This window comes from Vulpes vulpes, chromosome X, assembly GCF_048418805.1.
Source record: "Vulpes vulpes isolate BD-2025 chromosome X, VulVul3, whole genome shotgun sequence".
In the NCBI taxonomy this organism is placed as follows: domain Eukaryota; kingdom Metazoa; phylum Chordata; class Mammalia; order Carnivora; family Canidae; genus Vulpes; species Vulpes vulpes.
In genome coordinates this window covers 82,424,228-82,446,752 of record NC_132796.1, presented here as the reverse complement: position 1 = coordinate 82,446,752, position 22,525 = coordinate 82,424,228, and the positions used below count along the sequence as shown (strand labels likewise).

Here is a 22,525-nt window from a genome sequence, read left to right as displayed (position 1 = left end):
GCTTCTTTGTAAGGGCTCTCTCTGTCTGCATGGCCAACTTGATTATTTAGAAATGGCCTTCCAGGTTGTCAGTGACTCAGTTGATCTTCTGACTCCACTTACTCCCTAACTTCCTGCCTTCAACTGCCTTACCTGACTGTCAACATCTCAGATGCAAATAAATAAATAAAGCCAACACAGCTAGTTTTGCTAATCTTTCTATTCAAGAATAAAAGAGGAGGGAAGAAGAGGAAAAGCACAGAAAGAGGATCAGCGAGTATGACAGCTGAGGAATTTGAAAGACAAGGCTTAGGTGAAAAGTGAAATATTAAGCAGAGAGTAGATTGGTGGGGAGGGGGAAGTGGGGACTTGTTGCTCAATGAATATAAAGTTTTAGTCATGCTAGATGAGTAAATTCTAGAAACCTTCCGTATAACTTTATGCCTAAAGTTAACAGTACAGTGTTGTGCACTTTAAAATTAACAGGATAGATCTCACATTGTATCTTAACACATGCACACATACATACACCAAACCAATACAAGGAACTTTTTGAAGGTTATGAATGTTTTAGTACCTTGATTGTGGTGATGGTGGTACAAATATAAGCATACATCAAAACTCATTAAGATGTGTGCACTAAATGTGTGCAATTTTTTGTATCCTGATTAAACATCAATGAATTTTAAAACAGTGAGATCTTCTTTGAGTCACCAAGATACAAATAGGAAACAAAGCCCTTGGAGTAGCTACATCATGAGATGATTTCAGGCATAGGAGAGCTTGGAGTAACAACCATTGCAGAGATAAATAGAGGAGGAATAACCCCTGAAGGACTCAGGTGGCATTAAATGAGGAAAGAAATACTTAGGAAGGGGTAGTAGATTCTTTTTGAGCCTGTGTCTGAAGCAGAAAGATCTAGAATGTTCAGGTTCAGGCTGCTTATATACCCAAATTGATACAAGGGATCAGATTGGGTAAAGACATTTCTCTGGAATGTGGCTCTTTTTACCACTGGAAACATATGCCTGTGTATCTTGCTCATTTCCTACAAAAGTCTCAACACTGAGTATGATGCAATTGTAACAGGGTTGGCAGGTAGGCAATGTGCACCATCTGGGGGGCATGAGGAGAAAGGCCTGTTCATATTCCTTTGCCAACACCAGTGCCAACAAAGCTGGTCCTCACAGACCAGTCTGAAACCAGTAGTCTTGCAGCCACAATTTCCTTAGCAGCTAGAAGTCAGACATGACATTTCTAACCACCTAGTATTCTGGTCATTAACTCACTAGTTGCTTTGCCTGGACCCTGTTATCTTCGGTAAAGTAGTGCTTTCCTTAACTCAGAAGTTGTATGACAAAGCTCGAGTGGAAACAAAAGTATTTGAATTTTTGTGTATGGGGGCTGGGGAGAAAATGAGATAAAAGAAGGATTTGATTCCTTTTCCTCCACTCAGAAAAAAATAAGAGCAGTTTTTCCAGTTTCACTGATATTAAGTGCCTATGTGTGAGTACCTACACAGAGTGAAAAGGTGATAACAAATGATTAAAAACATGGCAATGAGACACCACAGAGAGAGTAGAGTGCTCATTTTGGGAGGGAAAGAGCTAAAGGTAAGATCCCAGCATTCTGAGTTGATTAAGGGCTCTCATCTGGAAGACCAGCCAAGCTATTCTCCTCTGAGGATGTGACCAAAGGAATTGGCCTTCAGTTAGAGCAGAAAAGATTCCAAATGATATGTAATTAATGATTTATTGACAATGAGAGTTGTTAAGCTACTGAGAAAAATCGGAGAGTCCTCTTCTCTAGAGTTCTTAAAATAAATAAATAAATAAATAAATAAATAAATAAATAAATAAATAAATAAAAGCAATGTAGTAGCCATTTTACCTGTACAGCTTAGGTGGATTTCCTGCTCCAAAAGATTGAAGTTATTCCTACTCATGAGTCTGCATTACACTGACGACCATATCTCTAAAGGTTAGTGAGCACTAGCCTCCAGTAAGGACAGTAAATGCAGGACACACTTTGCACTTCCACTCTGGTTGTTACAACTTTTGGGCCACACTCACTGCATCTTATACAACTAGTCTCAGAAACAGGTATGTGACCCTTTTAGGAGATGGAGGAACTAAGGGATGAGGGACCATGTGACACCTAAAGAGAGAGGGTCAGTAATCCTGTCAATGCCTGATTACTGGACCAATTAGCAGAAGCACCAGGGTGAGTTCTTGGTTTCTGAAATCTAGTGTGGCTATATGGCTAGAATTCCAGGACAGGGAAACAGAGCCATTGCATGTATGACATATACAGGAAGAATAAAGATAGAATGAAGTATAGCACTGTGTATGATTTTTATTTATGTGAGTGCAAAGAGACTTGGCTAGTTCCTGGGAATGAACTTGGAGGACTGTCATGAAGGGACATCCACTGTAGGCCATACAGGAACTAAAGGCATTTGTTTGAATGCACTTCCAAGTCTGGGAAAACATGTAGTAGTGTGCCTGCAGACTCCACATGGCCCAATGCCTCCCTGTCCAGTTACAGGAGAAGCAGCGTTGAGGCTTATTGTATGCTCTGAAAACATTGAGAATTGGATTTCTGAGCTCTCTTTCTTGACTTCATGAGGTCACATCTATGACTCCAATGAAGTTTACATTCAAAACACATAGGCTTCGTCTCTCCATTGTTTAATGCCATGGTTACTTTTAACTTAATATTGTTTGAGTCTTGGAGAGGGAACATTAGAGATTCTCAGCTTGCCTTCCACAGATAGTGCTGGTGCACCACACCTCTAGTCCTAAATAGGGTGACTAATTTTCCTAGTTTTATCACTGTAAGTCCCACATTCCAGGAAACCCACACTGTAAGTCCCACATTCCAGGAAACCCCTCAGTCCCAGGAGAACTAGCATGATTGGTCATCCTAGTCCTCAGTGAAATAAGGACAATGAGTCTTTCCTAAAGTTAAAAGTTTATTTAAAAGGTTTTATTTATTTATTCATAAGAGAGAGAGAGGGAGGCAGAGACATAGGCAGAGGGAGCAGTAGGCTCCATCCAGGGAGCCAGATGTGGGACTAGATCCTGGGACTCCAGGATCATGCCCTGGGCCAAAGGCAGGCTTTAAACCACTGAGCCACCCAGGCATCCCAAATTAAAAGTATTTATATTCTTTTTTTAATTTATTTTTATTTTTATTTATTTATGATAGTCACACACACACACACAGAGAGAGAGAGAGAGAGAGAGAGAGAGAGAGAGGCAGAGACATAGGCAGAGGGAGAAGCAGGCTCCATGCACCGGGAGCCCGACGTGGGATTCGATCCCGGGTCTCCAGGATCGCGCCCTGGGCCAAAGGCAGGCGCCAAACCACTGCGCCACCCAGGGATCCCAAAAAAGTATTTATATTCTTAAAGCCAATGAGTTTCGCTAAAGCTAAACATATGTAACTTAAACTGGATTTTATGGTTCTGCCTAACATCTTGGCTTCAAAATTCCATTTTACAAGTAAAATTATGGTGGCAGTGGTTGGTAGTATTGTTTTATTAAACAGCCTGATGTGCACAGATGATGATAATATTTTTTTATGGATTTAAAAAAATAAATAAAATATTTTGTGTATTGGGGCACCTGGGTGGCTCAGTCAGTTAAACATCTGCTTCTTGGTTTCAGCTCAGGTCATGATCTCGGGATCATCAGATCAAGCCCTGCATGTGGCTCCACACTCAGCATGGAGCCTGCTTGAGAGTCTCTCTCTCTCTCTCTCTCTCTCTCTCTCTTCCTCCACCCCTCACCATCCCTCGTGCTTGTGCTCTCTCTTTCAAAATAAAGTTGTATTTGAGATTATTTGAGAGAGAGAGAGAGAGAGAGAGAGAGAGAGAACACACACACACACACACACACACACACACACACACACCATGAGCAAGGGAGGGACAGAGGGAGAGGGACAGAGAGAATCTCCAGCAGACTGTGCATTGAGCACAGAGCTGGATGTGGGGCTCCCATCTCACAACCTCAAGATCATAACCTGAGCCAAAAATTGAGTCTGACTCTTAAGCAACTGAGCTACCTAGGTACTCTCAGATAATGGTACTATGTCAGAACCCCACCTCTTATTTTTGTATAGTTTGGTACCATTCCGTGACACAGTTTCCTTCTCTACCTTAAATTCTCTGCCCTCCTACTAGTTGTCATACCAGGACTTTTGATCTCAAGGTGATGATAACTATGGGCAACATATGGGGTTGGTTCTGAGAACATTTGCTGAGCTTGAAACAGCTTATGCTCTTGTTTCGCTGGTTTACACACTGCTTAGAGAAAGTGGCTTTCCTCCGACCTTTCCAGTATGCCCCTCTAGTTCTTTCCCCATTATTAAACATTTTTTGAAATCCTGGCTGGGAAACCATGGAGGCTTTTAATTGTAATACCATTGGGGTGATAAAGGAGAACATGGGGGAAGGTGGTGGGTGAATGGGAAATGGGAAGTCATGGCTGTGCCATGAAATTACTGTGCAACCCTGGACAAGTCACTTAGATTTCTGATCCTCACTGTGCTCATTTGTAAATTGGGAGTGACACCTTTCTTACCCAACAGAGAAGGTTGTTGGGCAGAGTTCATGAAATACTGGCTTTGGAAAGGAATACGATGATGCAGCCCTAAGTGTTTGTCAGCTGGTTTCCTCTCATCCTCCTGCCTGGGCTTCTTCACCAGGAAGTGAGACCATAACAGAAAAGTGCTGCTTGCATTTTTCATAATCTTACAGACTCTAATATAACAAGCAGAGGCATTACCTCATTGTGGCCAATGTACCTGTTTTCTAACAGCAGTTACTTAAAACTAGTTCCACTTCTCCTCCCATTGGCTTTCAATCCCTCATCACATCTTCTCGCTCCGCACCCCCCCCCCCCCTCAGGCACAAAGCCTCATTCCCAGGGGACCAGCTCAGGGCACTTTCTTCCCAAGCCCTAACATTCCAAAGTAAGCACCTGCAATTTATGATCTCTTCTCCCTTCCTACACAAAACACATAGCACACAATACATATGTTTCAGGAGGGGAATTGTGGTGGACTGACAACAGAGCATTATGCTAAGAATCAAATAACTGGGCTCTGGCCAGTGTACCTCACTAACCCTTTACTCTTGGGAAAATTACTTCCTCTTTGGATTCCCATCTGCAGAGTGATGGGGGGAGGGCTGTTAGTACTCTGTGGTAGAAAAGTGCTGGCCCAGGAATCTGCAGATCGGGTTTCTTATTCCAGTATTGCTGTTTGCAAACTTATTCTGTGGCTTGAGTGAAATGATTTCCCCCTTATATGCAAAACAAGAAGGTTGAATTAGCTGATTCATTAAGGTCTATACCAGCCTGGAAATTGGCTGCTTCTATGAAATGGGTTTCATTAGACAAACATGAATTGGAATGTCTAGTCTGTGCCAGACACTGTTTAGTGGTGTTCATGAAAGGGCTCATAGCTGGGCATGGTCCCCAAGACCCCGACTACAACTGCTGCTTGCTCCTGACAAGGTCCCAAATTTGTGGTATGGTGGCCAGTGACTTCAATCCCCTTACCTTGGGTCTCCCACAGCTGAGCTCCTCTCCCATCACCTGTAGCTTTAAGCAAGGGTGATGAATCCTGGCAAAGTTTCTGAAATATACCCCACCATCTGCCTGCTGGAGACATTCACAGTGCTGTCATCAAGCTGCAATGTGGTCTCTGCCCTAATTGAGGCCAGAAAGCAATGGCAGATTAATGGAGTTGGGAGGGAAATGGTTGGTTTTCGACTGAGGGGTCTGTGAAAGCCATTTGTGAGCTGGACTGCGAAGATTAGATCTGAAAAGACTCTGAGTGTCTTGAATCTGAGATTACTTGTTCCAGAAAGCACCCTGAGAGGTCCTTACAGCTATATATGTATGTTCCTGCTGCCAGGCAGGGGTACGCGATCCATTTCAGAGAGAGGAGAAGCTTTTCGGACTATGCTGAGCAAAGGAAGAGGCAGGTTTTCTTAGTTGCTCATCTAGAGTTAAACAACCCTCACTGGTTGGAAACTTGCCTCCCCATATTGTTTTTGGGAAAAAGTGACTGAACAATGCTTACTCCATGATAAGCATGAGGTATGAGACAGGCACCCCTTGTTTAATTTTACACATTTCATCCCTGTGAACAGCTCATACTGATACACTACTGGACATCCTACATAGGTCAGATGGGCACATCCTATAACTCCATCGTGAGCTCTCCTTCCCTCTTCTCCCTTGTAGGAGGGGCAGCCCTGTGAGTTGTCTTCCTTCTTCCTTCACTCTCTGAATACAACTTGATTCCTGACCCTCTTGAGATATCAACTCCTTCCGGGCATCTGAGCCCGGACCAGCAAGACCATTCCACTAACAGCTGAGGATTCTCTGGGAGGCTTTGGTTTCCTTCCAGCTTCCCCCTTGCCACTTGTTTCATGCTAGATGTCAATAGTTGAAAGCTGTCTGATTAGACTGCATTTGAGTTGGCAGAACAGTCACTAATTCAGTTCTATGGTTCTTCTATTTGTTGTAGCCTAGAGACCCTAGAACTTTGAATCAGCTGGGAGGAAGGGAAGATGGGAAAAATGCTGGAAAACAGAATCCCAGAAGGACCTAACTGGGCCTCGAGAGAATAATCTTATCCAAAGGGAAGAGCCAAGTGGTACATAAATGAGCCCTAGGACTGGCCAGCCAGATGAAAAATAGGCCAATGGAGCCTACATGCTAACTTTCTGAATTTGGTGCCATAACCCAACTCATCTCCCCATCCCTGCAGAGAAACCTGAGACCATGAGGAGCAGCCTGACCCTGGTGGGAACCCTCTGGGCCTTCCTGTCCCTTCTTACTGCTGTGGCCAGTTCTACCAGTTACTTCCTGCCTTATTGGCTCTTTGGATCCCAGCTGGGGAAGCCAGTGTCATTCAGCACATTCCGGAGGTGCAACTACCCTGTGCGGGGAGAGGGGCACAGTCTGATCATGGTGGAAGAGTGTGGGCGCTATGCCAGCTTCAGTGCCATCCCAAGCCTGGCCTGGCAGATGTGCACGGTGGTGACAGGTGCCGGCTGTGCTCTGCTGCTCCTCGTGGCACTGGCTGCCGTCCTGGGCTGTTGCATGGAGGAGCTCATCTCCAGAATGATGGGACGTTGCATGGGAGCAGCACAGTTCGTGGGAGGTAAGACTGTGTTGCTGGGATTGGGTAGGTCCTGGAGCTTGGTGGTGAGGGTGGGGGTGGGAAGTGCCTTATGGAGAAATCTACTCTCAGCCCCTCCCCTTTACCCAACCCAAAGGCTATGAATGGGCACTCCTTTGAAACACCCAGCCTAGGATGCCCCAAAGTGCCATCTACATCAACGCTTTATTTGCAAAAATATTGGCTAGCAGCAGGGTTGCTTTCTGTTGTTTTAGCCCTCTGTTTTCATCACCTGCTGCCTTAACAGTGCCCATTTAAGGATATTATCCAGGTCTGCTTTCCAGAGGCAGCAAGGTATACTCTAAATACACTTGATCACTAAGTGCCTCAATCACTAGCAGTTATCTCAGAGGACAGTGATCTGATAAACATATATACACAAGTGCTAATTACTAACAAGTTTGATGTATAGTCCTTACCAAAGAAATACAGCTTTACTAGTGAAATACTAGGTACCAAACAAACTGTAGGTGACTGCTTACTTGACCTATACCTAAGGCCAGACCTGTATGGTAGCCATTGAGAGTCTATCCCAATTTCTTTTTTTTTTTAAGATTTTAATTTTTTAAAATTTATTCACGAGAGACACACAGAGAAAGGCAGAGACATAGGCAGAGGGAGAAGCAGGCTTCTTGCAGGGAGCCTGAGGCAGAACTCGATCCCAGGACCCCGGGATCAAGACCTGAGCCGAAGGCAGATGCTCAACTGCTGAGCTACCCAGGTGTCCTATCCCAATTTCTTAGGGCCCTGACACACCCTCTTTATTTTTCCCTCATTCAGTCTCCATCTAAATTCCATGTGAAGACCTGAGATGTTGGTGGTGCATAGTTGGGCTAGGAAAGGGCCAAATGCAAAAATGGCAGACTGCAGGAAGGCAACAACGGCAGCTTAATTTGAACTTCATGAGAAGAAAAAGTTTAGACAGACAGGCAAATCTGCATGTGAATATGTGAATTTTATTTTATACCTGGATGAGGCACTGGGAAGAAGTGCTGGTAGAACCTGTTGCTGATGTGTGGTTGTTGCCCATGAAGTTTTAGAATCATTACTCAATTCATTATCATTGTCATCTCCATTAACGGCACAGTGCAGGAGCCAGGAAACCTGGAGCCACTTCTGGGTCTTGCCCTAAGTTGCCCTGTGGCCATGGGCAAATGATAATGACCTCTTTTGTTTTCATCTCCCTTCCATCCTTGAATTTGTTCATTGGCAAGATAGTGCAGATCCCAATTTTCTTTCTTCTCTCTAATGACTGTATTCGGGTGGCCATAGAGTGAGGTGATAGTGGTCAACAAAGACAGTGGTTCTCAGCAGGGGCTGATTCCTGCCCCACCCCAGACATTTGGTAATCTCTTTGAGACATTTTTGGTTATCACAACTTGGGAAGTGTGCAATTGGCATTCAGTGGATAAAGGTAAAGGAACAAGAACAAGACAGCTTCCCACTTCTAATAACAAATAAGTATCCAGCACAAAATACCAATGGTGCCAAGGCTGAGAAACCCAGAACTAAGATATCATAGTTTGCTGACCCACTTATAAAAAAGCACCAGATTCTTTTGGTTAGACCGTTAAGGTGATATTTTCTGGTTTCCTCTTTTCTCAGACTTACTGTACAAGTTTTAAATATGAATGAACATTCTAATCTCCCTTATATCTGCATTTTTCCACTCTTTAGCTATTAATGTTTTCCTGGCCAAATTGGAACATCATTAGATTAGTTTCTATATTCCCTCTTGAAAACCGTAATACAGAACCAGTTAACTAAGGCTGATCTAAGCCAATGACTTTGTCTCCCTTTGGGGCTCTATTACAAATGAATATCACAAATGAACCTTTAATGGGCTCACTTTTCACCTGCATTCTTGGGCATGCTATAGATAGCTCAGCACTTTTATGGACACATCATTTTAGGAAATGACACTTAGTTGACAGAAGAAAGGGGTGGCCTTTGCAACTCATATTTATAGTCTCAGGGCCCAGTTAAGTGCCTGGCACAGAGGAGGTGTTCAGTAACTGTAATAGGATGAATGCACAGCTAAGGCAACACCTAGCATATGTTGGGATAAGTTGGACATGTGAGAGCTGGGTTCAGTCACACCTTTCTTTTTTTTTCCAGGCTTCCATTCAGGAGGGTTAGAATCCTGAGTCCTTTTATCTTCTGATTTGAGAGTGACAACTTAGCTTCACCTGGATTTCTAAGAGTTGCCAGCAGGGAGTTAGGAGGGGCTAATTGGTGGGAATCAGAAGGCCAATAGCAATAGCTTCCATCAGACTCCAACCATTAAGAGTGGCTCCTGTTCCCAGCTTACTTAGGCTTGACTGAGACTTTTACAAAACCCTTGTGGTTATCCATATGACACATTTTAGTTAAGCCCACTTCCCAGGTTGAAAAACTCAAAAGAAATTCTTGAGGAGATATATGGGTAGGTCATGGAGCTTTAGACACTCATAGAATGAATGGGGAAGAACATTGGCTGAGTGGCAGGTGTCATATGGAGGAAGTCGAAACATCAGTACCATTTTCATCTCATATGATTCCCCATAATAGAATGATTCTCCATTGACCCTTGCTCATAAAACCATGGTCACAGTATTTATTCTTAGATGAGGTAAAGTTCAAGAATAAATTGCCACTTGACAGTGGTCATGGAAGGAGTCTTCAAGACCCAAGGCAAGATTTATCCCTGGACACGTGAATGATATTGGACAGGTTGCTAAATTTCCACAGCTTCCCATCCATAACTCCAGCCAAATAAGGATCATTCCTACCTCCTTTTTAGAAACTTGTGCCTGTCACAGTTACATCAGATGCGAAGACTACTTGGATGTATCATATTTTCTAAGAGCCTGTTGGCAAATGACCATTACCCAAGGGTCTTCAGAAACCTTGGATCTGACCTCTTAGAGATATGCTTTGCCAGTGTCAGGAAGCCAAACCTGAACAGCATGTTTAGCACAATGGATGAAAGACACAAGAGAAAGAGCTGTAGGGGTTAAGTTTAAGCTTATTATTCAGCTGAGGGGAATTGATTTTGTTGCTCTGGGCCTGGCGGCTTCTCGGCAGCTAGTGCATTAACCGAAATACATCAGGGGGTGGAGCCAATTTGTTTTAGGTCTGGTTTATCTCTGCCAGACCCCAAACCACTGAAGAGATCGAGTATACATTAAGAACTACCCCCTCCCCCGCCTGACTCTTGTTCCCCAGTTTGGCAGCTGCCCACAAAGATGAACGGTGGGAAGTGGGAGAGACAGGAAGAAATAAAGAGCTGCTGGCCTGAGTCAGACTTAGCAAGGTGACCTGATGGGGCCCTTGGGTCCCATTTGCTCCACCTGCAGCTGATCCAGCTGGACAAGCCTAGGGTCCAGAGAGCCTTCCACTGGGACCTTCATGCCTTGCTCCAACCGGTGAAGGAAACATCTGGCCAGGAGATTATTTCAACCCTGGGGATCCAGAGATTTCCAACCAGCTGGCCCCCAGTCCCTGAGAACAAGGTCATTATTCACATTCCCCTGTGTATACATATGAAAGATGCTTGTGAATTGTTCTCTACTTCAGTGAGAGCTAAACAAAGAAGAAAGAGTTGAGAAGTAAATATAAGGAACTTGGCAGGAAAAAGTGTAAGATATTGGATCGGGTTACTAGAGGGAGGCCAAGAATCTTTCTGGAGCAAGGAATGCATCAGGATCACCTGGAGTGCTTTAAAAATGTGAACTCCCCATCTCTCCCATCCTCTTTCCCATTCTGATATACATAGCAACAGGTGGAAGTCTGGTGTTTTGAAAAATCTCCCCAATGACTCTGATGTGTATGCTGTGTTCCCTTTCCCCAACTCAAGTGACAACCACCACCCTGGACATTCTTTATTATTAAGGAGCTATAATTCAACATACTCAGACAGGCACCAGTGTTTGAAAATTGCCATTGGAGACAGATCACTGAGAACTTGAATCAAGAAAAGGGGGCTGTTTTTCTAAAAACCATTATCTTCTCTGGAAACCATGCATTTCCTGGAAAATCCTTCAAAGTTTCACTGGCATAATTTAATTTATCCTTCCATGCTGAACAAGGATAAAAGTGGCTTTCTGTTTGGGAAAATAGTATTTAAAGAAGTTAACCAACTAGCAAATACTTAGGTAGCAAATTGGAGCAGAGCAGAGAATATGGGTCAGGGTTCCTGACTCTCAGCCCTGGGCTTTATGCACTGCTACTACTGATTTTTCCTTTTCACCTTGAAGATGAAATGCTATCACAATGTTTTTCAGAGTGGTCCATGAACCGCTTGTAAAAGAATTACCTGGGGTGCTTGTTAGTGCCATTCTAAGCCTACTGAGTCAGAACTGAGGCCTTCCACTCTATTTTACACAGCCTCTCAACTGATTTATTTTTTACAATACAGTATAAAATAGTTCAGATGTATGCACCACTCAGCTTAAGAAATAGAATATTACCGGTACAGTTATAGTCTCCTTCATATCCTGATCATAGTCCCTTGTTCCTACAGCAAAGGTAACTACTGTCTTTGATTTGTTTTTTATTATTCTCCATTATGATTCCAGTACATGCTAAAATTTGAGAACCTCTGCTCAGTTTCACTAATACTGTTGCTTTTTTCTAGAATTCCCTCTTCCTCCATCTCTGTCTGTAAACATCTGCCTGTTTCTCAAAGTCTGTGTCAAATGCAGTCTCTGTGTGAAGCCTCCCCTGATTTACTTTAAATCTCTCTCACAGAAGTAAATTGTTGTATAACTCTGAGAGAGAATATGGGGTCAAATGAATGGGAGAGTTGAGTGGGGAGCTCCCTGGGAAGGGAAAGCTGAGATTATAGCTGGAGGGAGGACTTATAAATTTTCTACTGAGTTTGAGTTGAAGAGCAATAAATTGAGCAAATTAATAACAAAGTAACAAATCAATAATATAGCAAATTAATAACATTAATTATTAATTAACAAATTAACGACAATTACTAGGCTTAATACTAAGTCTAGTATTAAACTAACACTAGATTTCTGCTCAGGTAGTAAATTCAAACTACCTAATATCCATATTTGAACAGATATTTGGGGATGAAATGGGGAGTGTAACAAAATGGTTGCACACTCAGTATTTGTACTTGTGAATGGCTGGGGGTGGGGAGAGAAGGTGGTTGGTAATACCCAGGGAGGGGGCTTTCTCTTCCCAGAGACAAAGATTTGGCATATGCCTCATGGAAAATGTGGAGTTAGGAGGAGGTTATGCAACTGTTAGGATATGAGGAAGTAGTAATTCTGGCATCAGTGGAAGGTTGGGTGTAGCTGGAAAGTAGCTACAAGGAGGGTTCTAAGTTCTGTCCCAGAAGGTAAGTCTGAGAGTATGTATGGGCATCAAGGTTGCCTGTCACAAGGGCTGCAACTGAGTAAAGTGTTGAACTACAGGCCTCTGCTTGGTCAGAGAAGTAAATTCAAACCATAGTAACCTGTTTGCGGAGGACATTTGGTACATTTTGAGATGGAATTCTTGTGGAAAGAACAGTTGAGGAAGGGAAACAAGATGGCAGCTCCAAAAAAGCTCTAAAGAGTTTTTTCTCCCCCTTTCTAGAGGCAGGTGAGAATAAGAAAGTACCCAGCTGAACCAAGGGACATATGTGGTTGGAGGGGTAATAAAACCAGGAGTTAGCAATAGCACATAGAGAAGTGGGAGCCAGGGCTACAGCTCATATGTGTCAGGGCTGGGATTTAAACTAGTTTTCCCTGCCATCAGAGCTGCTGTTCTTCATATTTTTAGTGGTGTCTTTCTTAAGTGTTGGTACCAGGACCAGATACATTAGCATCACTAGGATGCTTTTGAAATGACTATTCCTAGGTTACAGTTACTGAATCAAATATCTGTGACTGAGGCCCAAGAATCTACATTTTTAATAAGCCCCACTCTTCCAGAAGGTGGCAAGGCCTGGCACTGGCAAATGATTTCTGCATTTCTATTTGAAGCTCATCTTCAAAATCCCAAACTGATGAGAACTGTTGGAAACAAATATAACAGGATAAATTGCCCTGTGACCTCATTTTTAAACTATGTGTCCCAGGACACAACTCTCTCTAGCTATGAGCAAACATGATGGAATCAGCTGTCAGTTACAAACATCTCCAGGAAGCATGTGTACAACCTACTGCACTCATCTGTCTAAAAGGCAGGAGGGAGAATAGGGGATGGGAGGAGTAGGAGGGCCAGTTGGGTAGAGCATGGGGCCACATGCACTGGGGCAGAACACATGCCTGGCCAAGATCTCTAGTCTCTGGCTTGGTGCCTGCAAAAAATTACAAGATAACAACTCCAACTTTCTAATCAAGCCCCGTTGAGCATTTGACTTTTCAGCTGTTGTTTTTTTTTTTTTTTTTTTTATGAGGACAAAGAGGTGAGGAAGAAATTAGCATGGAGAATATAAGTGGAAAGTGAGAGAGGAGTCATAGGGAGAGGCTTCTGTTTAATAATAATACGTTGTTGTTGAGCACTTTCTATAAATTAGGCACTTTATAAGTATTGTTTCTTGAAACAGCCCAATAGGATGGAGTACTATTATTCTCATCTTAAAGGCAAGATAACCAAAGCACAGAGAGATTAAGTGACTTGCTTAAAGTCACACATACTGTAGATGGCAGAGTTGGAATTTGAACTTAGATCTTGACTGATTGCAGAGCTCATTCTTTTTTTTCCATCTTATTAAAATACAATTGACATATAACACTATGTAAGTTTAAGATGTACAACGTGATGATTGGATACACATACATATTGTGAAACGATGTTTTAAAAGATTTTGTTTATTTATTCATGAGAGATACAAAGACAGAGGCAGAGACATAGGCAGAGGGAGACGCAGGCTCCCTAAGGGGAGCCGGATGAGGAACTTGATCCGAGGACCCTGACCTGGGGATCACAACCTGAGCCAAAGGCAGACACTCAACCACTAAGCCACCCAGGTGCCCCCATGTTGTGAAATGATTACCACAATAAGGTTAGATAACACATCCACCACCTCACCTCTTTACATTTTGTGTGAGTGGTGAGAACATTTAAAATTTACCTTTTTAATAACTTTCAAATATATAATACAGTATTGTTTTTTTAAGCCACTGGGTTGTGCTGTCTCTATGGATCTAATGCCCTTAAGATTCCTAGTGCTTGCTAGAGATATTTTTGTCAAAAGGTGATCATTTCTGGACACCTGTCTCTAGAACGGCAGAGCTTCTAAGGGTTGATGAGCCCTCTGATTAGTGAGAAACAGTGTTGCCAGTCACTGGCTATGTGGCCATAGATAAGTTAGTTTCTCTTTCTGAGTCTCAATATCCACATCCGTATGGGGACGGATAGGAGTAGGTAATTTCCAGAGGCCTTTCCCTCTCTAAGATTCTATAGCTGTAGCAGGTGTCTAGGATGTTCTCTCATCCCTGCTATGAAGATCCCCTCAGAAGACTTCCCCCTTGGGTAGCATGGGCAAAGGAAGCTGTCAGGTATCCAGAGCATACTCTGAAGCAGATGCATTTATTGGGCGCTTAGTATGTACCAGGTCCTGAAGGTACACATACTTTAGCGAGTTCCCTCAGACCACAATCAGTTGTGAAGCATATATATCACAGGATATTTTAATCACAGGAGTAAACACAGGGTGCTATGGGAACAGAGAGAAGGAATATGTAACTTAGTCTGGGGGCAGGATCGTGAGGAAGGCTTCCCGGAGGAGGTAATTCCTGCTCCTCAACATGGTCTGTGACTGAGGCCCAAGAATCTACACTTTTAATAAGCCCCACTCTTCCAGAAGGTGGCAAGGCCTGGCACTGGCAAATGATTTCTGCATTTCTATTTGAAGCTCATCTTCAAAATCCCAAACTGATGAGAACTGTTGGAAACAAATATAACAGGATAAATTGCCCTGTGGAATAGACCTACTAGTCCTACTAGACCTACTAGTAGTAGGTCTGAGGAACAAGAGGGGACTGAGAAAAGTAGAATGTTCCCCTGCCATGTTGAGACAGACACTTGGTCAGTACAAATTAATACCTGCTTGCAAAATCAGAGTTCATGCCTATTCTCAGGGATCTGAACATGGAGGGTAGAAAGCAGAACTGCTGCTCTTTTATGAACTTATGTTCTTTTCTTCCTGATTTGTGGGGAAAAGCTCACTTTTTAGTAACTTCCCTCAAAGGATATATACTAGAAGCAGGAAAAGGCTTAGATTTCATTTCCAATTTTGTCCTTAATCCATTGTGCATACTCTGGGCTCCATATTCTGGCTCACCTTCTCATCTTGTAGGGCTTCAGTTTATCTGTGGTACAAACAAACAAAACAAAGGAAGCCCTAAACAAATGGGAGTGTTGTTCCATTGCCACTGGATAAATTTCAGAGCCTAGATAAGTCTTTGAGTGACCGGTTTCATTTCCTTTAAGACTCTGAGACAGTTAAGAATGCCTTCTAATTTTAAGCATTCCACTAAAGGGTATTTTTAGCCTTAATTGGTCATTCTTTTAGTTTCTAAACCCGCTCTCACTGTCAGAAAGTTACTGCTGTTTTCCTATTTAAACCTTTCTTGCTATTTCTTAAGGCCCTCATCTTTTTCTCTGGACTCATTGAATATTGAGAAAAGCCAATTGCCTTGTTGTGGACAAGCTTAGAGTACTTTGTGATCTTCTTAGAAAGATTCATGTTAAGGCAAATGGGGCTTATTAGCTTCTCAGAGTGTATATGGAATTTTCCTTGGTAGGGAAAGAGAGGTGAAGGTGGGGTGTCCAACAGTCTCTAGAGTAGCCTGGCCTTTCACTGTCTGGCTGAACCTAGAGCTCTAGAACCTATAAATATGCCATTCATTCATCATGGATCAAACACCTGCTCTGTGGAGGTTCTGTGTTATGTGCTAGTTTCTGCATTTATATTCGTGGCACATGACTTCCCATAACCTTTGGTGTGGTACCTGAGTATAGTGTCCTTGTTATTAGGCTCTCTTTGTTGCAAGTAGCAGAGACTCACTTGAGCTCTCTCACTGAAAGGGAGTTTATTCTAACACAAGGAAAATGGAACTGGAAAGACATTGGGAAGGACTGGATTTTCTCTAGCTCTTTCAGGGGGAGTATGGAGTTTTTTGTTTTATCTTGTTTTGTTGTTTTGCCATGATGTGTCTGCTTCATGCCACTGGATCCTCTTCCTCCAGCAATCAGTTCGCTCAGCTTCCTCAGAATTGATGTCTATTCATAACTTTGTATTGAACCTGGATTCAGCTTGACACAGACTTGATTCTACATCTTGGTGTTTTTTCCTCCTAACTTCTGTTCTATCTGCTAACTAGCTCAGCATCTCTGTTTCCTGATTAAAATTTTTTCCAGAAGGAAGAGTCTGGCCCAGCTCATCTCTTCATGCCAGGTTATGATGTCACCCATCACTGGAAAACCAATGAATTTGGTTGCTTTTGTGTCAGATATCAATGCTTAATCTAACCCACTGTCACCAAAGGCACGGGGCAAAGAGGGGCTGGTGTCATAGGTTATAAAAGGTAAACCTAGGCAGTAAGCAAGAGCTTAGAATGAGGCCATTGCCCTTAGAAGGCAGTGTCAGCAAGCAGCCCCAGATTGGTACCAGCTTCTCTGGAGTGACCAAATAACCTAAACAAAATAGATGTGAAGACAAGGGGGGCATGGTGGAAGGTATTGGAAGCCAAATAATAGAGAAATGCTTAGCATAAAGCTGGAATCATTTCTCAGAATAAGAAAGTCTTTCTGGAAGAGGGATTGCAGGGCCCTCCTCACCAGGAGAAGCCTACCCAACATGTATGCCTCCTAAAGATCTCAGTCTGGCAGCCGAGTCCAAGTGATAGAATTCATAACCGACCTTCAACTAGTAGAGACCTATCTGACTAATCTTAGAAAAGGCTGAATTTTAGGAAAGAGTAGCAGTCTCTACCTTGCTCTTCTTTGAAAACCAGACCAAGATAGAAGAGGAATCTGAATGGGGAGGCCAACCTAGCTTTATAAGTCATTGTCAAAAACCTTTGGGTTGTAAAAAGTACACTGGCCTGTCTCAATTCCTAATATTGCCTTTTCTTTATGAATTTTTCCCTCTCCTATCACCTGCAACTTACCACCTATGGCATGGCAAAAAAAAAAAAAATCCTGGGGAGTTTGTAGTGTCATAGACATTTAGGGTTATAGGGGAAACTTAAACCCTGAACAGAAGAGGCAGAAGTTGAGCCGCATTAATCCAGAGAGAAATTTTGGGTGACAGAAGACCTGTTGTACATTTTTTCTACCTGTGTCTATGCTTTTCTTTCCAGGGCTGCTGATAAGCTCAGGCTGTGCATTATACCCATTAGGATGGAATAGCCCAGAGATAATGCAAACATGTGGGAACATCTCCAATCAATTTCGATTAGGTAAGGTGACCTGGGCAGGATGGCAGTGATGGTTCAATGGGAATCTGGTTTTCAAAGTGCCATACCTCTTGGAGGGGACTCTGCTTGGTGGTGGTGCTTGTCTGAGTCTGTCATTTTGTTAGCTTGTGGGAAGTGGTGGCTTGGCCAGATTCATTTGGCCTTGCTAACTCACAAAGGACTTAAACTCCTCTTTTTAAATTATGTCTCTCCACATCTTTTATGCACTTTTACACAGAGTCCTGTGACCAGTTTTGGGAAACCCTACCTACAGGGGGATTTCAAATGCTTAGAGATTGATGATCTGGCATTCTCTGAAAAACTCCTAGTTGCTATTACTATTTCTTTCGAAGGCACTCTTTTCCAACTATAAGGCAACAGTATCTCTTCTCACTCTTTACCAAGGATATAACAAGAGGTAATTTGGTTTACGCCAAGCATTCCGAACCTAGACTAAATATGGGAAATTGTTACTGGCATTGTTACGTATTACTGTTATGGTAATGGCAAGAACTGTTAAATATTAGAATGGGTGACAGAAGTAGCTCTGGAATCTTCTGTGGTTGCCAATCCTCTCTGAGAATGGCTTAAGTTCACTAATGTGAATTAGGAATAGATCAGTCTCCAACAGAAAGACTTCAAAATATTTTCCCAACCTACCAAGATGGAAAGGAGTAGAAGGGGAAATGTCTAGGTTTCCTTGAGTATTCTCCATTGTAGGAGAGGATTTTGGAATAGTGAGGCCACCTATTACCTACAGCTTATGCTCCTATACTTCCCTTTCTCTCTGTTACCTCAGAGAGGTTTTTGAGTCTCACTTGGCTCGATTTTGGAGAAAGGAGTTGTTCACTATAAAAATATAACATGAGGGAAGGGCTATTATAGAAGATGTGACAAACATGGACCTGAGACTGTCCAGTGTTACTGGCTCAGGCCAAAGCTGACTAGCACTTTCTGCCATAGGTGAAAGGAGTAAATGTTTGGGGCAGGTTCTGAAGAAAAAGGTAGCATGCCACTGGTCCAATCAGCTGGGATGGAGAAAACGGATGATTTAGCACATTTCTTCTACTTGGTTGTTAGACACGATTCTCCTTTTTTATAATAACAGCTTTATTGATATAAAATTCACATACCATAAAATCTGCCCTTTAAAGTGCACAATTAGTAGTTTTCAATACATTCACAAAGTTGTGCAATCATCCTCATTGTGCAATTCCAGAATATTTCTATAGCCCCCAAAAGAAACCCCTTACCCATAAGCAGTCACTCTCCATTCCCCCCTGCATCTGGACCCCAGCAACCACTGTCAATATAGATTTGCCTATTCTAGAAATTTCATGTAAATGGAACCACATAATATGTGGTTTCTATGTCTACTTCTGTTACTTAGCATATTGTTTTTAAAGTTCATCTATTTGCAGCATGGGTCAGTACTTCTGCTTTTCACGGCTGAATAATATTCCATTGTATGGCTATAACACATTTTATTGATCTATTCATCAGTTGATGGATACTTGGGTTTTTCCACCTTCAGGCTATTATGAATAATACTTCTATGAACATTTGTGTACACATTTTTGTATGGACATATATTTTCATTTCTCTTGGGTATATTTCTAGGAGCAGGACTACTAGGTCAAGTGTGAATCTATGTTTAAGCCTTTGAGGAAGTTTCAGGCTGTTTTCCAAAATGGCTGCATCATTTTAGATTTCCACCAGCAATGTGTAAGGGTTCCCATTCCCCAACATCCCCGCCAATACTTATTTTTCATTTTTAAAAATTGTACCCATCCCAGTGGGTATGAAGTGGTATTCAAAGTGATTTTATTTTTTAAAAGATTGTATTTATTTATTCATGAGAGACACACAGAGAGAGACAGAGACATAGGCAGAGGGAGAAGCAGCTCTCTGCAGGGACCCCGATGTGAGATTTGATCCCAGGACCCCAAGATCATGACCTGAGCCAAAGGCAGATGCTCAACCACTGAGCCACCCAGATGCCCCTCAATGTGATTTAAATTTGCATTTCTCTGATAACCGATGATGTTGAGCTTCTTCTCATTTACTTTTTGAACATATCCTTCCTATATCTTCCTTAGAGAAATATCTATTTAAATTCTTTATCTATTTTTAGCTGGGTTATTTGCCCTTTATTGTTACTGTTGAGTTTTAGGGCTCTTTATGTATTCTGGACACTAAACCCTTTTCAGATAGGTGATTTGCAAGTATTTCTTCCCATTCTGTGGGTCATATTTTACTTTCTGATGATATGCTTTGAAGTACAAAGTTATTTCATTTTGATGAAATCCAATTTTGTCTATTTTCCTTTTGTTTCTTGTGGTGTCATATCTAAAAATATATTGCCAAACCCAAGGTCATGAAGACTGTTTTGGCTATTCTGGATATCTTGCATTTCCATGTAAATTTTAGGTTCAACTTGTCAATTTCTGAATGAAAGCCAGCTGGGATTTTGATAGAGTTTGCATTGAATCTGTATATGTTTGGAAAGTATTGCTACTTTCACAATATTAAGTTTTCTAATCCAAGAACACAAGATGGCATTCCACTGAGTTAGACTATCTTTTTTTTTCAGTTAGATCATCTTTAATTTCTTTCAATGATATTTTATAATTTTCAGTATATGTCTCACACTACTTTAATGAAATATATTCCTAAGTATCATAATTTTTAAAATTTATATATTTACTGGGACATCTGGGTGGCTCAATGGTTGAGTATCTGCCATCAGCTCAAGGTGTGATCCCAGAGTCCTGGGATTGAGTCCCACATCCAGCTCCCTGCAAGGAGCCTGCTTCTCCCTCTGCCTATGTCTCTGCCTCTCTCTCTGTGTCTCTCATGAATAAATAAATAAAATCTTTAAAAAAATATTTATATATTTACTTGAAAGACAGAAAGTAGGGGAGGGGTAGAGGGAGAAAAACTTTAAGCAGACTCCCCACTAAGCATGGAGCCCAATGTAAGGCTCAATCTCACAACCCATGAGATCATGACCTGAGCCAAACCCAAGAGTCAGATGCTTAACTGACTCAGCCACCCAGGTCCCTGTATAATTTTTAATAATATTATGAATGAAATTGGTTTCTTAATTTTATATTTGAATTTTTCATTGTTACTACATAGAAATACAAATGATTTTTCTATAATGACCTTGTATTCCTCAAGCTTCTTTTTAAATGGGTTTAAATTTGCCAACATATAGCATAACACCCAGTGCTCATCCCATCAAGTGCCCCCCTCAGTGCCCATCATCCAGCCACCCCCAACCCCTGCCCACCTCCCTTTCCACCACCCATTATTCATTTCCAAGAGTTACGAGTCTCTCATCTTCTGTCTCCCTTTCTGATATTTCCCACTCACTTTTTCTCCTTTCCCCTTTATTCCCTGTCACTATTTTTTATATTCCCCAAATGAATGAGACCATATAATGTTTTCCCTTCTCTGATTGACTTATTTCACTCAGCATAATACCCTCCAGTTCCATCCACGTCAAAGTAAATGGTGGGGATTTGTTGTTTCTAATAGCTGAATAATATTCCATTGTATACATAAACCACATCTTCTTTATCCATTCATCTTTCGATGGACACCGAGGCTCCTTCCGCAGTTTGGCTATTGTGGACATTGCTGCTAAGAAACATCGGGGTGCAGGTGTCCCGGCGTTTCACTGTATCTGTATCTTTAGGGTAAATCCCCAGCAGTGCAATTGCTGGGTCTTAGGGCAGATCTATTTTTAACTCTTTGAGGAACATCCTACATTTTTCCAGAGTGGCTGCACCAGTTCACATTCTCACCAACAGTGCAGGAGGGTTCCCCTTTCTCCACATCCTCTCTAACATTTGTGGTTTCCTGCCTTGTTAATTTTCCCCATTCTCACTGGTGTGAGGTGGTATCTCATTGTGGTTTTGATTTGTATTTCCCTGATGGCTAGTGATGCGGAGCATTTTCTCATGTGATTGTTCGCCATGTCTATATCTTCCTCTGTGAGATTTCTGTTCATGTCTTTTGCCCATTTCATGATTGGATTGTTTGTTTCCTTACTGTTGAGTTTAATAAGTTCTTTATAGGTCTTGGATACTAGTCCTTTATCTGATACGCCATTTGCAAATATCTTCTCCCATTCTGTAGGTTGTCTTTTAGTATTGTTGACTGTTTCTTTTGCTGTGCAGAAAATGTTTATCTTGATGAAGTCCCAATAATTCATTTTTGCTTTTGTTTCCCGTGCCTTCATGGATGTATCTTGCAAGAAGTTACTGTGGCCAAGTTCAAAAAGGGTGTCGCCTGTGTTCTCCTCTAGGATTTTGATGGAATCTTGTCTCACATATAGATCTTTCATCCATTTTGAGTTTATCTTTGTGTATGGTGCAAGAGAGTGGTCTAGTTTCATTCTTCTGCATGTGGATGTCCAATTTTCCCAGCACCATTTATTGAAGAGACTGCCTTTCTTCCAGTGGATAGTCTTTCCTACTTTGTTGAATATTAGTTGACCATAAAGTTGAGGGTCCACTTCTGGATTCTCTATTCTGTTCCATTGATCTATGTGTCTGTTTTTGTGCCAGTACCACACTGTCTTGATGACCACAGCTTTGTAGTACAACCTGAAATCTGGCATTGTGATGCCCCCAGATATGGTTTTCTTTTTTAATATTCCCCTGGCTATTCGGGGTCTTTTCTTATTCCACACAAATTGTAAAATAATTTGTTCCAACTCTCTGAAGAAATTCCACGGTATTTTGATAGGGATTGCATTAAACGGGTAAATTGCCCTAGGTATCATTGACATTTTCACAACATAAACTCTTCCAATCCATGAGCATGGAATATTTTTCCATCTCTGTGTCTTCCTCAATTTCTTTCAGAGGTTTTATGTAGTTTTTAGGGTATAGATCCTTTACTTCTTTGCTTTGGTTTATTCCTACGTATCTCATACTTTT

At 41.9% G+C, this 22,525-nt stretch overlaps 1 protein-coding gene across 3 annotated transcripts in view; it reads left to right on the top strand.

The window, feature by feature from the left end:
• LHFPL1 (LHFPL tetraspan subfamily member 1) overlaps nucleotides 1-22,525 on the top strand; it is a 255,441-nt gene that overhangs the window by 2,024 nt on the left and 230,892 nt on the right. For 2 of the 3 annotated variants that reach the window (XM_072743350.1, XM_025983890.2), the window contains exons 2-3: nucleotides 6,769-7,164; nucleotides 17,478-17,576. In XM_072743350.1, coding sequence (XP_072599451.1) covers nucleotides 6,783-7,164; nucleotides 17,478-17,576 — 481 coding nt within the window. In that variant the 5' untranslated portion in view covers nucleotides 6,769-6,782. Of the gene's footprint in view, nucleotides 1-6,525; nucleotides 7,165-17,477; nucleotides 17,577-22,525 lie in introns of all 3 variants that reach the window. The other variant, XM_025983891.2, reaches the window with a different exon arrangement.